Consider the following 19,800-nt stretch of genomic DNA (forward strand, 5'->3'; position numbering starts at 1 on the left):
GTTTCAAAAACCTCCAGTTGCCCTCCTCTGGTGTGGAGGGCCAACACATTCACCTGCTGTCCATGTTGCCTCTATTTTGCATGCTATTGGTCATTATTTTAGCTTTTTGCTGCTCCTCATACCACATCACTCTCCCCTTATGCACATGCACAGTGACAGATGTGAGGATGTGAAAACTGGGCTGTGCAGAGCTGCTCTTCCCTGATCACAGAACAGCAACCAGGGGATCTGGCAACTTCCTTGTTCGAGCAAGAGCCTCACACCACAACCAAAGCCACTGTGGAGTGTGGAAACCCCCTGCCCAGTATTTTATAGAAACAATCTTCATACTCCTCTTCTTGCTGAGCACTGTAGATGTTTGCCAGTGCTGATCTGGATGCAGAGGTACATGATTGCATTGCTCTCATCTCTCTTGGGGACTCTAGTAGAGCCAACAACCCCATGTTTCAGCCTTTTTAGTCTCACAAAACAAGCTCCTATCTCCTTGCAGTGAATTCCTACCAGCTCTGTAGCCAAGCTGAAGCTTCCAGCAACAAGGACTGCTGCTTGGATCAGTCTGTGCCTGTGAAAACCCTGTTTATATCCAATATTTTTAATACGTCCCAACATATTGCAATGTGTTTTAATACATGCCTCCTGTAAACTCTGCCTCTGGCATCCCCATCCCACCTTTTTTCTTCAAGATATGGTATGTCCTTGAGTGACGTGAGGAGCCCGCAATTGTGTTAGGACTGCAAGTCCTGTGTGTCTGGGAGCAAGGCAGCACCGCTGCTGGAGCCGGCGCACTGCCGTGCGATCGTTGCTGCAGCCCGCTGCTTGCCACGGGGAGGCAGCACGAAAGGTGAGCCCCGAGGCTTCGCTTTGAAAGCGCTTCCCCGCCAGAGGCTCCAGCAGCTGGTGCGGTTTCTGCCCCCTGAACAAGGCCAGGCGCTGCGCGAGGCGCCTGGACTGCTGCGCGCAGGCGGGAGCAGTGAGCAGGGCTGCGGCCACGGCACCCTGCCCGCGGCAGCACAGCACGAGCTCGGGGCGTCACCGCGGGCAGGAACAGGCTGATTGATGGGTGCTGACCCCCGGCAGGTGAGTCTGTGCCGACGTGCGGAGCACGGCGGGCGCTGCCGGGTCCACGAGGGGCCCACGGGCCACACGAAGCCAGCGCGACCTGCGGGCGCAGATGTGGGAGGGCGGCCTGGAGGCGACCGTGCCTGGTCTGCAGCGGGGGAGGTGGGCGAGAGCAGAGCCCCGCAGAGCAGCGGGCGGACTCAGCTGGGGGACGCGGGCTGGCGGCACAGGGAAAGCTGATGCTCTGTGCGCGAAGCTGTGGGAATGTGGCTGCAGAGCGGGACGAGGTGGGGAGCCACGCCGGAGCCGTCGGAGGGGCGCGTGCCCGGGAGCGCGCTGCGGGGGCCGTCGGGGAGCCCAGCGTCGCCACAGGCAGGCTCCGCATGTCGGCGCAGAGGGCTGGGCCGGCCGCGCGGGCAGGCCGGCGGGGGGCTGGGGGGCCGGGAGCTGGCGCCCGGCCGGGGCGGTGGGTCTCTGTGCCAGCTGGCTGCAGTGCCGCTGTTCCTCCTGCTGCTTTGCGCCGCGCGGCTGGAAGCTTCTTGAGGGCAGAGGCACCTCCGCGCCTCCCTCGCAGCGAGCGAGGCCCGCCGGCGCAGCGCTCGCAGGCCCGGCCTTCCGCACTGCGGCCGTCGGAGCGGCACCCGCCTGCCCCGGCCTTCCGCAGCCAGGTTCGGCCTGCCAGCATGCCGGCAGAAACGGAGCTGGTGTGAGCTGGCGTGGCGGCGGTGTGCAGGCCGCGCGAGCCGGCGGGCGGGCGGGCTGCGCGGGCTCCCGGCCTTCCCCCCGGCGAACGCCGTGCTCGCTCCTCCTCTCCTCAGCGTCCGGTGTCGGCCGCAGGCCGCCCACTGCCCCGGCACTGTTTTCCAGCCTGCTGCTTTGCTGACTAACGCCTCCGCTTTCTGCCTCGCTCATTCATGTTTTACCCCATTTCCTGAGCTTTGAGGTGGTTTCTTCTATTGCTTTCCCTCACGGTAGAAGGCTGTTACTCAGGTCTCAGCTGTTCTCCTGTCATTTTGACTCATTACTTATGGTAATACATGGTTTTCTCCCTGCTAAATGTCACCAGCCTGTAAAGGTGTCTTTGACTCTAGAGTTGCAACAGCAGGCATGTGTCTTTGAAGGCGCTTAGGAGTTTCTTTTAATTCCATTGTGACAAGCAATAGTTACAGAAATAGCATTGCTTTTGAACTTGGTAACTGGAAGTGTTAGTTAATTAGCTATTCTAGGGAAAGGAATTGTCAACTTTGTGAGTTATTTCCTGTGTGTATTTATTCTTGCTAAGAAGTATATACAGGTTTTGCCCTTCTTCCAGTCATGGCAAAGTGCTGGTGGCCCATCAGTCACTCTAGGCACATTGACAAAGCCCTCTCTGCTGCGCCCTCGGTGCCTGCAGCTCACTGCAGGCTGCCGCAGCAGGCTGGGCTCAGGCTGCAGCTGGGTGCAAGCACCTGCCCCTTCTCTTGGATCCTTCTCTTGCAGCTATCCTGCAAAAGGGCTCTGTGAGAGGGACCAGCTGTTCTTTCCGCACACTTTGCAGATCAGTTGCAGGGACGATGACAGCCCTGAGCATCTGGAAAAGACTTACCCCAGCTGACGACGTGTATGGGCTGGACATTGTCACTCCTGGGCACAGTGTGGGACAGCACAGGGTCAAGCAGGCTGAGCAGTTAAGTTACACAGTTCCCAGGCAGTTAGTTCTTAATTTCTTTCTTTTATGAGGACAGCAAAGAGGGAGAGCAGCAAGGCTTTGCTCCATGGTTACCCAGGGCTGTCCAAGGTGTGTGCCAGCAGCATTACTTGTGCAGAAGAGGGAGGAAAGGGAAAGGGCAGCATGTTTGATCTACAGGTTGCCCTGCAGGCGCAAAACACACTACTTTTAAAACAAGCAATAATAGGCATTTTATGTTATACATGCAAATGCTTGTTTTTTCTCAGATTTAACTCATGAAAAATGAAGAATCAATCGTTTCCCAAATATTTTCTATATAGCTACTTAGAGTGTATTTAATCTGTAGTGTTATCCCTTTGTTATATATTAACTGAGTTCCATATTAGCTTTTCTAATTTAACACTTTTGTTTTAGGCCTATTGGTATCTCCCCAAAAGGGTTTTGGAGAACTTGCTTGTTCAAACTTTGTTATGTTGTTAAACATTCTTGCAATCTCCTGTAAATATCCCTGACATAAAGACTCTTCACCTTTCTCCTGTTGTGCATCAGCACAGAAATCTTCCAGAGCTGCTCCCTCTTGTTTTGGGTTACTAGCAGTTTCCCTGGAGCTGTGTATTCCTTGCTGTGGGCAATCTGGATCTGGGTTGGGGCCTTTTAAAGCTGATTTTCCCCTTTTCAAACAGACATTATGTATGCTGGAAGCTGGAAGCTTCTGATAGTTTTTCAAAGATTAGTACAGGAGAAAGAGAGCTGCTCCTGCTAAATACAAATCTGGGCCTCAAGCTGCGCTTGCTGCCTCCTTGCCCATGTCATGGGTGGGATTTATTTTGTTCCTACCCTGCTACGGAAAGGTGCTGCACCTGGGCTGACCAGCCATGAGTCTCCCGTAACACTGAAGTTTCTTGTGGTTATCTGAGGAGCACTCGGGCCAGTGGGAGCTGGTCCCCCAGGCTGGATGTGCCTTTGTTCACGCTTCCTTGATGCAAGTCTAGCACCACCAGCCCCCCTAAGCCACTTTGATGATCTTTCAGAATTAAAGCTTATGAGTTTTTATCTGCTCTCCCACCTTTTTCTCACATCAGAATATGAGACCAGAGCAATAGAGTAGCAAATGTGGTGTGGGTGTTGAGACCTGCATTTGTCGCCTCCTCTGCGCTCACCACATCCTTCTACCAGCTCAGTAATACTGATGTAGCAGTGACGTCATCGCCATTTATCATTGCCTATTTCAATACACGACAGCCAGGGCCGCACGAGCCGGCTCGGCTCCTCCACAGTGCTGATGAGACCTGCCTGCTTCCCAGCTCCCGCGCCTGCCTGCAGCAGCGCTTTGGCCAGGCCAGCGTGGAAGTACGGGAGGGCTGACATGGACAGCTGAAAGGATGGGGCGAGGTAATGTCCATGTTCCCACCAGCTTCCTTGCTGCCACTGTTACTGCTTGGTATCTGTGACTTCACTGTAAAGCTTTTCTGTAGCTGATGTGGCCCATGTGCCCCTGCTGCCATTCGCATTGGCCTTCCCCAGATGGCCAGAGTGTTTCTCTGGCTCCTGCTGCTTTGGCTTTGTCATTAGGTGGCACCGTACATTGGCAATGAAGCTCCGCAGAGGACATGTAAGAAGAGAACTGGCTTTTGCTGGACTGAGAGACCTCTGCGGACCTTCCACTCTTTTTACTTGGCTGTAACTGTGACATTAACTTTCTCATGCTTGGAAATATCAGAATTATTTTTTTTTTTCACTTTTATGTATGTGCATGAGTTCTGTATGTACATACAGTTCATGGAGACATTTCATACTGCAAGCTTGCACTGAGTATATAGCATCACCATACTTCCAGACCATTAGCAAGAATAATCTTGGTAAATACCTGTTTTTATATTAGTCCTATTTCCTGTTCTCTGGCGTATTGAAACAGCACAGCACCCTTTACAGGCACACATGTATATGAGTGGCTCATCAGCTTAATTATCCTGAGGGTGGAGCGGAGCAGCCCCCTGTGCAAGGTCAGGGGAGCCAGGTGGGGAGAGCAGAGTCAAGAAGTCAGGACCAGTCTGTGGGCACTGGCAAGGGTGGGAGAAGGGACACAGAAGTTCAGTGAACACAGGCTTTACCTGTGTTCAAGGGTCTTCCTGCTAGTCGGTCTCATTTTCAGTACCATGCACTCATTCCCCAAGTTTCCTTCTCTATTACTACCTCTTGGGTTAATCTCTCTCCAGTGTGTTACATCCACTTCCGATGTCACGATGAGGTTTCTTCCAGATGAGATGCTCTCAGATTCTTCTTGCTCTTCAGTCCTTCTCATCTGCTGGAATTTACAGTACTATTCTCTGAGCAGAAAAAGGAAAATAGGGGAGGCAGTTCATAGAAATGGCGGTCCAAGAGCTAAGAGCAGCAAATCTTGCCTTGCATTGCTCTGTCTGTTTGGGCTGGAAGGGGTTGGAGGGAGGGAGCACAGAAATGCTGTGGACACAAAACGCAGGGTGTTTCTCACACGGCTCTGCAATAGGCAGCAGATCAGCGGAGCTCACAGAGGTCCAGACCTCCCTCCACTGCCAAAGAGGAGCCGCCCAGCTCCTCCTTGTGCCACCAGCAGGCCACAACTGGAGTGTGACAGTTGGGAAGCAAAGTGACACTGCGATGGGGGCTGCTGCAACATGGACAGTGCCAAGGTGGCATTAGTCTGTTCTGGCTCGTGCTAGGTTGCGGTCAGCAAGAGGGCTTGAAGGCCTCAGAGCTGCTGCAGCCCTTGCGACTGTGCCCTCTCCCATCTGGGCAGGGCGGCAGCAGCCGGACTCCACCTGCTCTGAGCCTAGCAATGATGCTTCTGGGTGTTTTGCAGGGAGTAGGACAATTAAAAATATAGGAGTGCATTGCATGTGTCACTGTCTCCAGGGCTAGTTAGCTCAAGGCCCCAGGGCCTGTGCATTTGGCATAGCTCTTTGCTTAAATGTGCTGCAAGAAACAGGGCGCCTGACGCTAAGAGGCTGTAAGCAGATGCTGCACCAGCTGACAAGGAGACTGCCCATCATAAGGGCAGTCATATCAGGCTGTGGTCAGTCTTAGCGGGAAGTTAGGTGAGTGTGAGTGTTAGGTGAGGCAGCAGGATAACAGGATGCCTTTCTCAAAGGAACAAGAGTTTGGAGAAGAACCATGGAAGGATGAATAGAAGCTCAAGGTGGAGTGAGACGAGGTTAAGCAGCAGGCCATGTCTTGGCAAATCAGGATTGTACTGCCAAAAGTAATTACAATGACAAGTTATTGTACAGCTAAAACTGTGAGAATAGGGACAAGAGGGGTCAAGAAAAGTTGTTTCCCCAAGGAACTGTACAATGCGGGAAGAAGGGCTGGGGTGTGAGGAAGGGGGGTCCCTGTCCTGCTGCATGTAGCAAGGCAAGGGGGCTGGCAGATGCCTGGGGCTCCTTGCTGAGTGGAGCACATGCTTCATCTAGAGCATATGCTTGGTGGGAAAGGAGGGGTAACAACAGCGTGGTGACACTCAGCTGCTCCCACCATAAGGCTGGGGGGCTGCTGCTGTGGGTCACTTGTGGTACCTCCTGTTTGAGCCTTGCTGATCTCATCTGAACTCCCCAGTGCCTTGAGAGCACGTTGCCAAGCGCACTTGGGGCTGTAGGGACTTTTTGGTGGCTGCTAAATTTATTTTGCTTTCATTATTTGAGTAAACCTGGAAAATTTTAAAACACCACAAATATTCCCAGGGCAGGAGCAGCCTCACTTATGTGCTCTCTGCTGAGCAACTGTGGGGGTGTTTGCTGCTGGTGGTGGGGAAGGCACAGGCCCCCAGGGCCTGCTCTAGGCCCTGCCAGGAGCCCACAGCATTGCTCTGGTGGCTACAGCTCGCTCAGTGGCCCAGTCTTCACCTAGCTCGTTTCTGCAGGTGCCTCTGTGCAATCCAGCACAGTGCGTTTTGCAGAGCTCTGGGGCTTGTTCCTTGCAAGCATGGCTTGGAGTCTGCAGCACCCCACTCTTTCGGGTCTGGTGGCAGACAGCAGTGCTGCCGTGCGGCACAGCGTGAGGGTCCCCCTTTGTGTCTCTGCGTCCTTGTCACCTGATTTGACAGAAGCATGCTCCACAGGTAATAAAGACTACATCTCCAAAGCCTGGCGTACCCATGCTGCCCAGCCCATTTCAGAACAGCTTGAGCAAATAGGGCTGAAGTCTGTAGAGGATATCAACAGCCAGTGCTCTACAGGGAGCTGGCTTTGTCTTTCCATGCTTATCTGCCTATCTCCATAAATATTAAACACTGTAAAAACACAGGCTTAATATGTTGTGTGGCTGGTCTGGGAGCAGGGGCCGTGAGCTTGGCAGCTGAGCACTGTTTGTAGGTGACACTGTTTTGTTTTCTCATATTGCTGAAAACATCCTGCTGCACTCTTGTTTGCGGAAGGTTTTCCTGTAGGTTCTCTTCACCAAACAGCATTGGGACAGCCTTCCCCTGAAATGATGCCACATTCTCTCCTGTATCACAGGGGAGACCTCTATTTTTGCCTTCCTGGAGTCCCTTAACTAAGAAGCCTGTGCTTAGCTGACTTTAGGGAGGTGAGATCAACCAGTTCTCAGCAGCACTGCTCATATAGGCCCACAATGACATTCAGACTCTTATTTGATAAATTCACTGCACAGATGTTTAAGCCACAGCAATGTCACTTCTTGTTGCAAGCCATTTCTTGTTGCAGGAAACCAATAGGAAAAAAAAAAGGGGGTTAGTACTTAACCCAAATGTCTTCCTGTTGCATGAACAGTCTGGGGCTGCCATCACTTTGCTGCTTTGACTGTACACACACCGCTGTGAAGGAACAGTGATTTCTCTGGCCTGGTTTGTGGCCCGTTAGCAGTGTTGTCAGGCCCCCTCGTTAGCCCCTGAGAGAGATGCACACAGGAGAGATGAGATGCCTCTCAAATGAGACATTTCACGCCTAGGCACATAAGTGAGGGCAAGAATAATCCTGCCTCAACCTCCAACACATGTAAATGGCTGAGCTGAACTTCTAATTCTTTTTTTCAGGACATCCAACCAGAACCAACATGAGGAACAACTGGTGGTCCCAGAGTATTTTCTTCTTTCTTTTATTCCAGTACAGTAAGTTCCCTCACATCTTTTCGAGGCTGTGCACCTGCAAGGTTTATCTTGCTGGCTGCCGATGCAGACTCTGCAGAGAGGGACGTGGCTCAAGGGTGCTGCAAGGGATGGTGCTGGGGGACAAGGAGCCACGGAGCCACATTGAGGAGGACAGAGACAGGAGCAGGCATGCAGCAGGGCAGAGCTTGGCAGACTGCATTCTGCTCTGGGAAGCACGCAGCACGGAGACTGCGGCAGTGGTATCTGCCTTGCCCTGTGACATGAGAGTAGAATCCCTTACAAAAATCTTCACCGTAGAAGAAGATCATGTGGCTAAGAACAGGATATCCCTGAGACTGTGGCCAGCAGGGACACCTTTTGCCCAGGACGGCACTGCAGAGGGCCATTGTCCCTTTCGTACTGGCTCCTACCTGCCATCCAGACGTAGCAGATGCTGAGCTGACTTTCTGAGCAGCTCAGCTCTGCAGAGAATGGCTGCAGCAATGACATCTGCAAGGAGCAGGAGTGAGGCTGACATTTCACATGCTGCTTCTGGTCAAAATCTGAGACCTGCTCCAAACTTGAACCAGAAGAAGAGATGAATTCAGAGTTGTAGCTTCCTGCCATGAAGGACCATTGCGATTGCTTGGTCTGAATTCTGTGTAACACAGGCCAAGGAGTTACTCTTTACTAATTTCAGTTTGGACTAGACTAGGTCTTTTTAAAATGTTCGATCTTTGTTTTTGAAGTTGTCAAGGATGGATAATCCTAGACCTGTCCGGGTTGTGCTAACATTTATTTATTCCCTTACTGGTAAAAACCTGACCTCTTCTGAATTTTGGTAGCAGATTCTTACACAAACAACAATGTTTGCAGTTTACCAGCTGCCTTTGGATGATGTCAAAATAGAGCAAAGGCAGCTAACCAGCAATGCTTATTAGCTGATTAACACCTGCCACTCTTTCTGAGGGAAAGCAGGGTTTGTAACCCACACAGGGGAGAAAAAGCATCTTGTTCAGGGCCCTGGAACAAGCAATGTCTGTACCAGGGGCCTCATGGGAGCCTATTGAGAGCTCAGAATGAAAAGTTAAAATTGAAATGAAGCAAAAATAAAATTAATTAAAATTTCAGAACAAAATTCTGAAGTCATAGTGAGAGGAAAAAGTCAAAATGAAACAAAATAACAACCACATCATTTGAATCACAGTTTTAAAAAGCACATCAATACCCTTGGGACCAGAGCCTATTACAAGAATCCCGAAATTTCTTCTTCTGTCATGATCCTGGTTCTTCAGAGTCTCATACACAAAGTTGAGCACTGCTCAGAGCTCACATGCAGTTGAGCAGAGCAGCATGTGCCCTGCTGTAATAGGAATAGGAAAGGACTTTGTGATAAGCAAAGTGAGTGGGAAATGCTGGGCTTTATTTTCCTTTGAACTTGCTCTGGTCTGGAGCTGGGCTGCTCCCTCCTCTGGACATGTCTTCTGTGCATTATGAGTTGAGATGCATTTGGTAGTGACGACTGTCATTTGATGTGGAGGGTGGAACAAATGTTTCTGGTCCATCAAACAAATAGGCACAGCACCACACAGCCTGCACTCTGCACACGGCATTCTGTATCTCCTAACGTCCTTTCCGCATTTGTTGTTAGTTATTGCTAGAGTAGTAGTACCAGAGGCTTTTTTTCAGCCCAAAGCCCTGTCAGGAGAGGACTCACCAATGCAGAGTTTTTCACTGCGTTGCAGTCTTCTTTGCCTTGGAATCCAGGGAGAGACCCTCAGTGTGTCGTGCTGGAATGACACTGTTTTTGTACAGCACATCTCGGATGCTGATGTGTGAACAGAATTCCTGCAGAACAATTAAAAGAGCATAAATGCCATTTTGCGACCACTTTCAAAAGTAACTGATTTGCCTAATGAACGGAGGTGTAACTTCTACAATTGCCATTTCTTCTCAGGTTCTCATTAGAAGTGTGTTTCAATTTTTTTAATTGGTTAATAATTTGTTCCCATTACTTTAGTATATATTTTTAATGCAATTTATAATAACTGCAAATTTATAATATATTTTTGTCAAACTTGCATGAAAAGCTTATTCCAAGCCATTGGAGATGGTCATGAGAAGCATTGGTGCTGCAGGCATCAAGCTGTAGAGAACTGCAAGCAAAGAGACATAAAATGAATGCTAGACCAGCAAAGATGAACACTATAAATTTAGGAAGTGCTGTAAATAAAATGTTTATAGATGCAATGCATGGAAGTTAATATTTTGTTCATTTTTTGTTCTACAGCTACACATTGTGAAAACCTCACTTGTTTTGTGGACTATGTACAGACTCTGTCCTGCATCCTGAAAAATGACCTGGGAGCTGGTTCGTATAACCTCACTGCAACATGGTATGTCTCAGCAGGAAGAGCAAAGCACAGTCAGCAGGAACTCCTAATGTTGCCGTAGCACAAGTGATGTCCCTCTGCCTCTTTATTAGACAGAGCTCTCATGCTTGCTGCTGTGATGGTTTTCCTTTATTCTTCACGTTCCAGTTGCCATCTGACTTCCCCATTTGCATAAGATCCCTGGTTCTGCCAGCTGCACTGCTTGCCCTTGATGCTACACCAGCTCTGGCTCCTTGGCACTGTTTCCTCTCATGCGTGGGAGTGCCTTGCTTTTTGCTGCTGTTAACAATGGACTTTCACTCCTGTGTGCTGGAGCCCTGTAGAGCTGCTGCATCACTACAGCCAGGAGGTGGGTTCAATCCTGGCCTGTGAAGCCCTGGTGAGCACCTTTCTTTTGAAGCTTTCCTTTCCACAAATACCTCAGTTCCACTTTCCTGTTTCTCTAAGAAAGCTAGTAAGCTGAGCAAATAGATAGAATATACCTCTCTCTCTGAATTCAAAGATCAATTTTTATTTGAACACATTGATCCTTTTTCTTTGTAGAATTTTTTTTGCTTGGCTGTTCAGCAACAGATTAGTCCAACTACAGCATGTGGTAGATGTAGACTAGTTTGTTTGTTATTTGTTTTTTTTTTTTTTTTTTTTTTTTTTTTTAGGATATCTAAGGAGGATCCAGAAAATACTGTGGCTGCCTGCAGTCTCCTGCAATCAATGAGGAACACCAGTCATACACAGTACATGTGCACTGTGGACATGACAGAACTCCTGGCAGATATCAAAGTCCAGGTGGATGCTACAGAGATAGCTGATAGGCAACACATGATTTCCAAAGGCTTTTATATGGGAGAGAACAGTAAGTACAAAAATGGTGGGCTTCAGAAGTACTCTTGAGCTCATGTCCATCCAACAGACTAGGCAAGGAGTGAGCATCAGAGCCAGGATGGGAGGCTGTGTTCAGTGTTCTCTCCACGGAGCACTGTGGTCTTATTACTGCTGTTATAAACTACAGAAACACTTGTGCTTGAGGCTAAGCTTAGAGCCAGCTTGGCCACTAAATAAAATCCCTTTTCCCTATGAAGCAGTGGGTGATATGGGGTAGCTAGTGAAGGACTACTAAGCTGATTAAGTGACTGGAGTACGTGTCATATGAGGAAAGGCTGAGAGAGCCTCAGAGTAGAGGAGAGAAGGTTTGGGGGTATCCGAAGGGAGGGTGTAAAGAAGAGGGAGCCAGACTGTCCTGTGGTGCCCAGTAACAGGACAAGAGGCAACGAGCACAAACACAGGACGTGTTTCACAAACAAGTGAAGTGTCTGAACATGAGGAGAAACAGCTTTACTGCGAGGGCGACTGAGCACTGGAACAGGTTGCTTAGAGAGTTTGTGGAGTTTCCATCCTTGGAGATATTCAAAAGGCATCTGGACATGGTCCTGGACAATGTGCCCTAGGTGATCTTGCTTGAGCAGAGTGTTGGACCAGATGATCTCCAGAGGTCCGTTCCAATCCTGAGCATTCTGTGATATAGTTCCACCTCAGACCAGTCTCACATCTGGACTATGACAGTGTTTGTTCTTGGATAGAATCAGAAGAGCAAGAGGAAATGTTTGAATTGGAAATGCTACAAATGTCTTCACAGGAGCCCCAGGCGGCTCTCTCATGGGACACCAGAACAAACATGATGTTATTGTCTGAGGATGAAAAAGTATCCCAGACATGAAGGTGGCACTTCTCTTTTCTGAAGTGATTCCTAGCCATCTTGTCTGCATGACAGAAAGACTGTGTGCGATCATAGCAATGATTTGGTGGGATACTTGTTCACTCCAAGTCATGCAGTGAACAGTCAAGGAAAGGGGTGGTTAGCCAGGCAGCTGAGCCAGATAGGTAGGCAGGCACCATGAGGGCATGTGAAAATAGATTTTTCTACTTATGTTATTCTGAAAATTAAACTTACTTGAGAAGTGTCATCACTTTTGTCAAATGCCAGAATGTCTCAGGAAAGCCCCTTGCCCCCCACTGACAGGGCCCAGAGTAATTTGGAGCACAGATTAGGTAGTGGTGCTTTGCATTCTCCTAGAAGATGGTGTGCCCATACAGAGGCATCACAGCTCAGTGACAGACCCTGCAGATTAACACTGTGCATTACTGCTTTTCTGCATGTGAAAACACCCTACAAGGGATACAAAAGCTTGCTCTGCTAGGCACTTGTGACACAGTCAGGATTTGCACTAGCTTTATGCAGTATCCATTAGCCTCAGCTTTTCCTGATGTGTCTGTTACGTTAAAGAGAATTTCCTTAGCTGTGCAAGTAACCTTGACTGCATGGAGTGTTCTTGTGGCATCCTGCTCTGCTCTCCACATATCCTAGGAGGTATCAGCCCTTCCTACTACCTTCTTCTGCTCCGTTAGTTGATGAGAAGGTTCGGAGAGGTGCATAAGGCGCATTCAGAGAAATGCAGGCCTGACTTCACTGTGCTGCCGATGTGTGAGGCTCTGTGCACTGCTCAGGACTGCTCAGGCCAGGAGACAGGGATGCCATGCAGAAGGGGCCATTTCTGCCAGGCATCTCTGCACTTTGCTATGCCTTGCTGATACCATGCAAGGTTGCTTCTTGTACATGCAGTGACACTGTGAAGAATAACACCACCCTGTCTTCACCCACAGTCAAACCGCAACCTCCTTTCAATCTCACTGCTGTGTTCTCAGAGGGTTACAATATTTCTTGGGAAACCATCTACCAGAATTCTCCTTTTCACTTTTTGAATGAGGAGCTGGAATATCAGCTGCGTTATAAGAGAAGGATCGACACCTGGGAGGTAAGTGAGATGTCAGTTTACCATCAAGCAGGATGTACCAGCAAAGAGGAAGCCAGCACAAGCCAGGGCAGGAGTCATGGTGTGGAAGAAGGGTTCTCGAGGTTTATAAAAGTTTTCTCTTTGCTTGTCTGATCTGGAAACAGACAAAACTAAAAGGCAATTGAGAAGCAGAAGCTGTTTGAGAGGTGCTAGATCTTGTGGGGAAGGCCAGTAGCTCATTTACTCCTGTGCTGTCCTGCTCAGAAGGATCCCACAGGGCCCCATGAAGCTACAGACCAGCCAGAGCACAGCCTGCAGAAATGACTTGCAGGCAGAGGAGATCCCTTAGCAGGGCTCCTTGCTGTGCAGCATAAGTAAGGGTGAAGTGGGAGTGGTTTGCTTCAGCCCTAACTGTTTGGTGTTTAATTGTTCACAGACTCAGAAGACCAAAGCTGTCCATGAGGATAAGCGGACACTGGTTATCCTGCCACGGGAACTCCAGGGAAACACTGAGTATGAGTTCCAGGTGCGAGCCAGACCCCGAGAGGACACTGGCTATTGTGGATTTTGGAGTGAATGGAGTCCTCTGCTGACACTGAAAACCAGCCCAGCCGGTACGTTATGCCAGCTCTCCCTGCCCTCCCTTTGCTCCAATGTCCGAAAATGCTTCCAGAAATCTAATCAAAGTTGATTAATTAGAACAAATGCTGAATAATCTAGTGAAGATAGATACGTTGTTTGACTTGCTAACTGAATAAGCGGTATTGCTTATCAGCTTGGGCTGATATGTGCTGTCTGTGTTCACTTGCTCACTGTGCTGCAGAGCTGACCTTGCAGAAGGGCCCAGGGGAAGAGGGCTCAGTGGGATTGATCATAGGTGTGGTTGCCACAGCAGGAGCACAGCCTCTAGTTCCCTTTGCAGTGTCAGACCTTCAGGGTCCTACTTACAGCTTTCAGAGATGGGGAAGGTCTGGAGGAGGTAAATTAGCTGTAAATGTGTAAAGTAACAGGCTTAATGTTGCCTTCAGCCGAGGGGAGAGAGGAGCCTGCTCTGAGGGCTGAGTTCAGTGCCTAGATACTGATGTTTTATGGTCACACTTGTCTGAGCATAGGTGTTTGATTCAGTTGCCACCAGCCCCACTCCTCAAGGGTCTGCCCTAGACAGAGGTACATCAGTGTTTGTCAGTGCTGGAACAGAGGTGCTGACAATGGGGAGGATTTGCTCAAAGAGCAGTGTAGGATGGCCGTGGTCAGTGTCAGCAGCATGTGCTGAGCTTCCCCACTCCCATTGACCTGCAGCTCAAACTGAGATACCAAATGGTGCTGTGGCAGCAAGACTAGGTTCCTTTTGTTAGGAACTGCCATAGTTCTGGGTCTCAAAAGTACTCCTCACTCCCACAGGTGGAGAGCACCCAACAAGTGAATACTTTCCCCAGATTTCTCTGGCCAGCTGCCCTCTCTTTCCACTTTCTAGTTTACCTGTGGTGGTTTCCCTAAAGCAAGATGAGCTGGAAACATCCAAAGTCTTTGGAGCAAGAAGCTGTCCTGCCCTGAGTGCATTGGCTGACTGTCCATGATATAGCCAGGCCACAGGACAGCTGATGCACAGCTCATTTCATTGATTCAGTCTTGTCTGAGCTCCCTTGGTCATGTTTGCCCCCATGCCCAGAGGGCTGAGCCCCAGGTGAAAGCCTCAGTGTCCTAGGGAAAAGTCTGGTATAAAGTTTGATCATCTTTCCTCACCATCTCCTACTTATTGGCGAGGGTAGAAATTTGGGGTGAATCTGAATGACCCAGTCTTTTTGTCCAGCAGTGACACAGAGAGCAGGCACAGGATGGCTGCTGCTGTTCGGTGTTGTTGCAATGATCACTGCCTCGATTACAGCTTTTGTCGCCAAGCAGCAGAGGTAAGAGCCCTGAAGAAAGATAGAGCAATTGTTCCTGCTCAAGATGGGATGTTCACACACAGCCATCTCTGCATCTTGTACAGCCAGGAACAGCTGCAAGCCTGTGAGGGCCAGCAAAGTATGGTCTCTGGCTGGTGTACAGCCGAGAGCACCTTGCTCTTCTATGGAGATGCCTAGGTTTGGATCTGTAATGTGTGCTTAACTGCAAAGCCTTTCTCTTTTTCCTTACAGCTTGTGGAAGAAGATGGCTTGCATCCCAGACCCTGCTCCCTTTTTCAAACCACTTTACCTGGTACATAATGGAGATTTCAAGGTATAAATAGGCTACGTAAGTCTGTGGAGCACATGACAAAGTCAAACTAAAAGGCTCAACATGCTATGAAGGGAAGGAAATTCTCATCAATAGGGTAGGAGGAGGGATTTGTCCCAAGCGAATGCCAAGTGGCTGTGAATGAGGACCAGAGCCCTCCAGTGTTTACTCTGTGTGAGAAGGCCTTTTTGCCATGCCTGCTCTGCTCATCCCCCCATAGGTGCTGTCACAGTGGGTGAGCTGAACCTCATGTGCAATGTTTGCAGGCTGGGATTCCAAAGGGAATGGATGAAGGAGTGCTAGGACAGTAACTGGAATTTTTTCCAGAGCTCCAGTCCCATCATGCCATTAGGGGCAGGTAGTGGGCTTCACTGTAGAGCCAGATCTCCCACTCAGCCTCTGCAGTGAAACAAGCTCAGCACTAACCTTTGTATTGCTCTCTGGAGAGTCCCTTATACAGTCATCCTGGAAACATGGTTAGCGCTTTGAGGGTAAATAACTAGCTTGTGACGGTGCTGTATGTGCAGCTGCCTCCCTATTAAGGAAGTGTCTTTGTGAAGTGAGCAACTTCGTCTAGCCCACCCAAATGTGCTTCTCTTTTAACACCAGCCAGACTTGCTCATGTGGCAAAATGCCTTGCAAAGACTAGAGGGTTTGCTGGAGTTCTTAGGATATGAAAGCAAGAGAACATCACGCATCCACAAATGTCATTCTTGTCAAGCTGAAGAGCAAGCCACAATGCCATGATCAAATTGGAAAAGTAGTGGCATGTGAGTGTAGACATCACTGCCTCTTCTTAATGAACAAGTTCCTTTCATTACAACAACTCTGATTAGAGACACTTCAGTGTCTGCTTTTCCTTTCTGCTTTTTCTTAGACACTCTGGGAGAGAAACACCAGCTGGGCTGTAATGATCTTCATGTACTTTCCCACTGCTGCATGGCTGATGTTTGCAATTGGGTTAAACAGCAAGCCCTGGATGGGCACCATTCAAACTGCAGCCTGCAGTGACTATCGCACTTCCTGCTTGTCTTCCCCTTTCAGGCCCTTTAGGGCTTCCCATGTCTGCACACAAGGGGTACTTGCACCTTCTGCTGAGGCAGCTGGCACTGGCTGTTCTCAGGGAAAAGTGCCAGAATCAGATGGACTCAATCTGGGAATTCCTGAGAGTCATGGGCTAGTGCTCATAGTGGTAATGAAACACCCTCTTATGCTCCTCTCAAGGAAATCCATGGCTTCACTCTGCTTAGCTGGAATGGTGTTTTTGCTAGTTTCTAATTAGGGTGTTCAGGGCAGCTGGGAGCGAATTAGCCTCAGTTACAATAGTGCTAAAGCTGAAGTACTTCTGGGAAACTTAATAAATTTGCAAAATAAAGTAGCAGTCACCCACACAGCCACAGCACAAGATGCACAGACAGGGGATGTCAAGAGGATGTGGTGACCTCACTAATATGTGAACTGAGTCCTCATTATCAGCTGACAAAAAGCCAGTTGATCTAGGGCTCATTCAATTGCGTCCTGCCTGCATCAAAGTAAGTAGCTAGGAAATGATCAGCAACTGACAATAGTAATGCCCTGCATGGAATCTTGGATTGGTCAGGATGCAGTAAAAATTTTGGAGGAAGCTTAAGATATAAGAAGAGAAGAGAAAGCAGAGGAACATTGCTTACGCCTTTGTAAGAAAGGGGTTCCTCTTTGTTTCTTTAAATAGCCTTTTGCACTCTAGGCACCTTCCTGTCCATTCTAGCTTTAATAATGCACTCTTTGCAGTTTAGGTTTAAAATAAAATAAAATATACTTGGTGCTTCCTGCTGTAATGAAGATTTTCCATGCTTGGAGTCAGAGGGTAACAAGCTGAGTCAAGCTCTCTTCCCCAAAACTTTGTTCATGTCTAGTTGCACTGAGTGCAGTTTGGGATAGGGGCTTGTGCCATTCAGATAGTTTCAAAGCTGTGGCAACATCCCACTCTTATCAGCACGCTGTCTGAAGTCTTCACAGCATTTATGGGGCTCAGCATTGTTACTTTTTTGCACACAGCAGAAAGTGATGCACATGGAGAACAAGTGCCTTGGCATAGCTGGGCCAGCAGGCCAGTGTCAGACAGGGACAAGACTCAAGCTTTGATTTGTGGTGCTGTGCGCAGCCTGTGGGCTGCATGGTCTCTCTAATAGGACTCACTGGCATTTGTTAGTGGCACACCACTAAAAGTTCGCTGAGGTCTGAACATCAGATCCAGTGACTTCTTTGAAAACAAATGAACAGAAACTTTTACTTTGTTCATAGCTCAAAAAACACAGAGGTACCTTCACTCCTAGATATGACTGACTCAAAGGGCTCATGATTTAGAAATGACACATGGCACAGGGCTGAATGCAGCAGTAATAGAGACAGGGAAAGAAAAGGTTTGGTGTGTACTGCTCCCCAATCATATGAGTGAGTGTCATCTACACCAAAGAGTGGCTACAACTCTTTGAGGTCCCCATCACCTGCCTGCCATTTTTTCTTTTCTGTCACTGAGGGTGAAAAGGCTGGTTTTGGTCATGGTCACTTATAGCAGATCAGGAGAAGCTTTGTCCTGACCCACTTCCAAGGCAGTGGAGGTGAGGGAAGTGGCAGAGCCAGGCTAGGTGTGTGTTGGATGCAAATGCAGCATGCAGAGGGAGAAGTTGATCCTTCTTCCAGAGAGACAGTGTCCAGGCCATGGGGGCTGGGAGACCAGGTGGCTTGGGAGGGGACCGCTGGTGGATGCAGCAGAGGATGCTGCCTTGGATAGTAAAGGAAAATGCAAAGCTGTGAATGTAAAAGCTTTCAATTATTTGAACCAGCTGTCCTGCAGCTGTCTGTGCCCAGAAATAACAGCATCCCATCCTCTGCCATTTTGAGTCACTCAGTGATCTTAGAGTCTGACTTTGCCTCTAAAAACATAAGCTTTTCGGGCATCTCTATGGAACCTCCAAAGGTGATAATACTAACCTCTCTCTCCCTGTATGTCCTTTTATGCAGAAGTGGGTTGGCGCATCCCGTACCAAAATGACCCTTGATTTCTTTGAATGGGGAATAGTCCTTCCAGAAGTCCTAGAAGTTTACAGCATGTGTCATCCCAACAGCACCTCACAGAAGGAGCTGAGTGAGCTGAAAAAGGATCCACCTTGCAAGCCTTGTATGTCTTGCCTGACTGCTCCAGGTCAGGATAGCCAGTCCCCTCTATCCAGTTTAAACAGTAGCCATGGGACTCAGGATCAGTCATATGGGCATTTGTCCATTGATACTGTGACTGTGGCTGATGAATTTACACTTTGTAACTCCCGGTGCAACTGTAATCGTGTGCACAGGGGACATGAGCTTACCAGTGACGAAGATGGTAGTGCTGGAGAGACTGGTTACCCCAAGGTTAACATTGGTGATGACGAGAGAGAGATACCCAGCGACTTGCTTCTGACTGACCTGAGCACACAGGACAAAATACTTGCCTCAGGCTCTGTGTCCACAAACCACCTGCGGAGTGCAAGTGCCCCAGCCCATCAGCAAGTAGAAAGGGCTCTGGAAAGAGGGATGGGGAGTATCCTAGAAGCCCTTTGCTTGCACCCTAATCACTGGGATTTGGAAAATCCAGCTTCTCTGCCTTCTCCTGATGGTGAAAGTGTTTCCTACAGTGAAGGCTCCTGTGACTTTTTCCCTCAGAGTGCAAGGCCTGGTGACAGTTATCCTATGATCTGCCTGGACTTGGACACTATTGACAGTGGCTTTGTGGACTCAGATTGTGGGAGTCCAGTTGACTGTGAATTTGATCAAAACAGTCAGACCAACTGTGGGTCTATTCCTCTTGAGCAGGAGGGAGAGGACTTCCCACGAAGCTACGTCAAGCAGTGGGTCTCCTGTCGCTCAGATAGCCCTGCCAGTGGGACACAGACAAAATAAGGATTGGTGTTGCCTTGCAGACAACACGACTTCCGTACTGTGCCAGTAGCAGTGTCAGCAAAATTCAGAAAGAAAACATTTACTTTGGGTAACCTGTATTGCATGCAGCTGAAAACTGTCAGGTCCATAGAAATATATGCCTATTTCTGTTGCCACTTAGCCCGTTCATGCTGGCATGATTGTTTTTTTTTCAGCATCTCAGGTCAAACCCTTTTGTAGTGAGCTGCAAAATTTCTTTCAAGCAGAAAAGCAACTGTACCTTGAAGACTGCCCTTTAGCTTAGATAAATGTATAAAATATTTTGAAATTAAGCTTATAAAGAGTACAAAACTTTAAAATGATTTTCCCTGCCATTCTCACATGGCTTGAGAGTTTGGAAGTATATGAAGCCTTAGAAACATAATCCATGGTGATTGTATTTGCTACATTAAAGTTCCTCTACCCTGTCCTAATGACACAGGTGGTGTTATTTTTCCTGTCAGTATCATTGGCTCTTTAAACCCAGCAGTAATCACTTAATCACTTACATTAACTATGAAGCATCCCAGCCCTGTCCATGGGTATGAGCAAAAGGAAACAATTCTTGTGTCATCAGAAAACTGAGCATCCAAGAGACCAAACAGAATTCTGTTTTTAGAAGGACTTTGCTTTTACAGTTCTACACATGAACTTTCT

At 48.7% G+C, this 19,800-nt stretch overlaps 1 protein-coding gene across 1 annotated transcript; it reads left to right on the plus strand.

Moving 5' to 3' along the window:
• Positions 1-4,103: 4,103 nt before the first annotated feature.
• IL21R (interleukin 21 receptor) lies at positions 4,104-19,568 on the plus strand. Its single transcript, XM_062588424.1, has 9 exons — positions 4,104-4,120; positions 7,755-7,829; positions 10,099-10,204; positions 10,858-11,054; positions 12,860-13,011; positions 13,427-13,604; positions 14,801-14,897; positions 15,129-15,210; positions 18,211-19,568. The coding sequence occupies exons 1-9, from the start codon at positions 4,111-4,113 to the stop codon at positions 19,123-19,125; spliced, it is 1,812 nt and encodes a 603-aa protein (XP_062444408.1). The 5' UTR covers positions 4,104-4,110; the 3' UTR covers positions 19,126-19,568.
• Positions 19,569-19,800: the final 232 nt, after the last annotated feature.

Source organism: Rhea pennata, chromosome 15 (assembly GCF_028389875.1).
Source record: "Rhea pennata isolate bPtePen1 chromosome 15, bPtePen1.pri, whole genome shotgun sequence".
NCBI classification, from domain to species: Eukaryota; Metazoa; Chordata; class Aves; order Rheiformes; family Rheidae; genus Rhea; species Rhea pennata.

What these genes read in the sequence shown, in the direction of transcription:
- IL21R (XM_062588424.1), top strand. An exon ending in ACTGAAAACCAGCCCAGCCG is followed by an intron (nt 13,605 to 14,800) that starts GTACGTTATGCC and finishes CTTTTTGTCCAG; the next exon opens with CAGTGACACAGAGAGCAGGC. An exon ending in TACATAATGGAGATTTCAAG is followed by an intron (nt 15,211 to 18,210) that starts GTATAAATAGGC and finishes CCTTTTATGCAG; the next exon opens with AAGTGGGTTGGCGCATCCCG.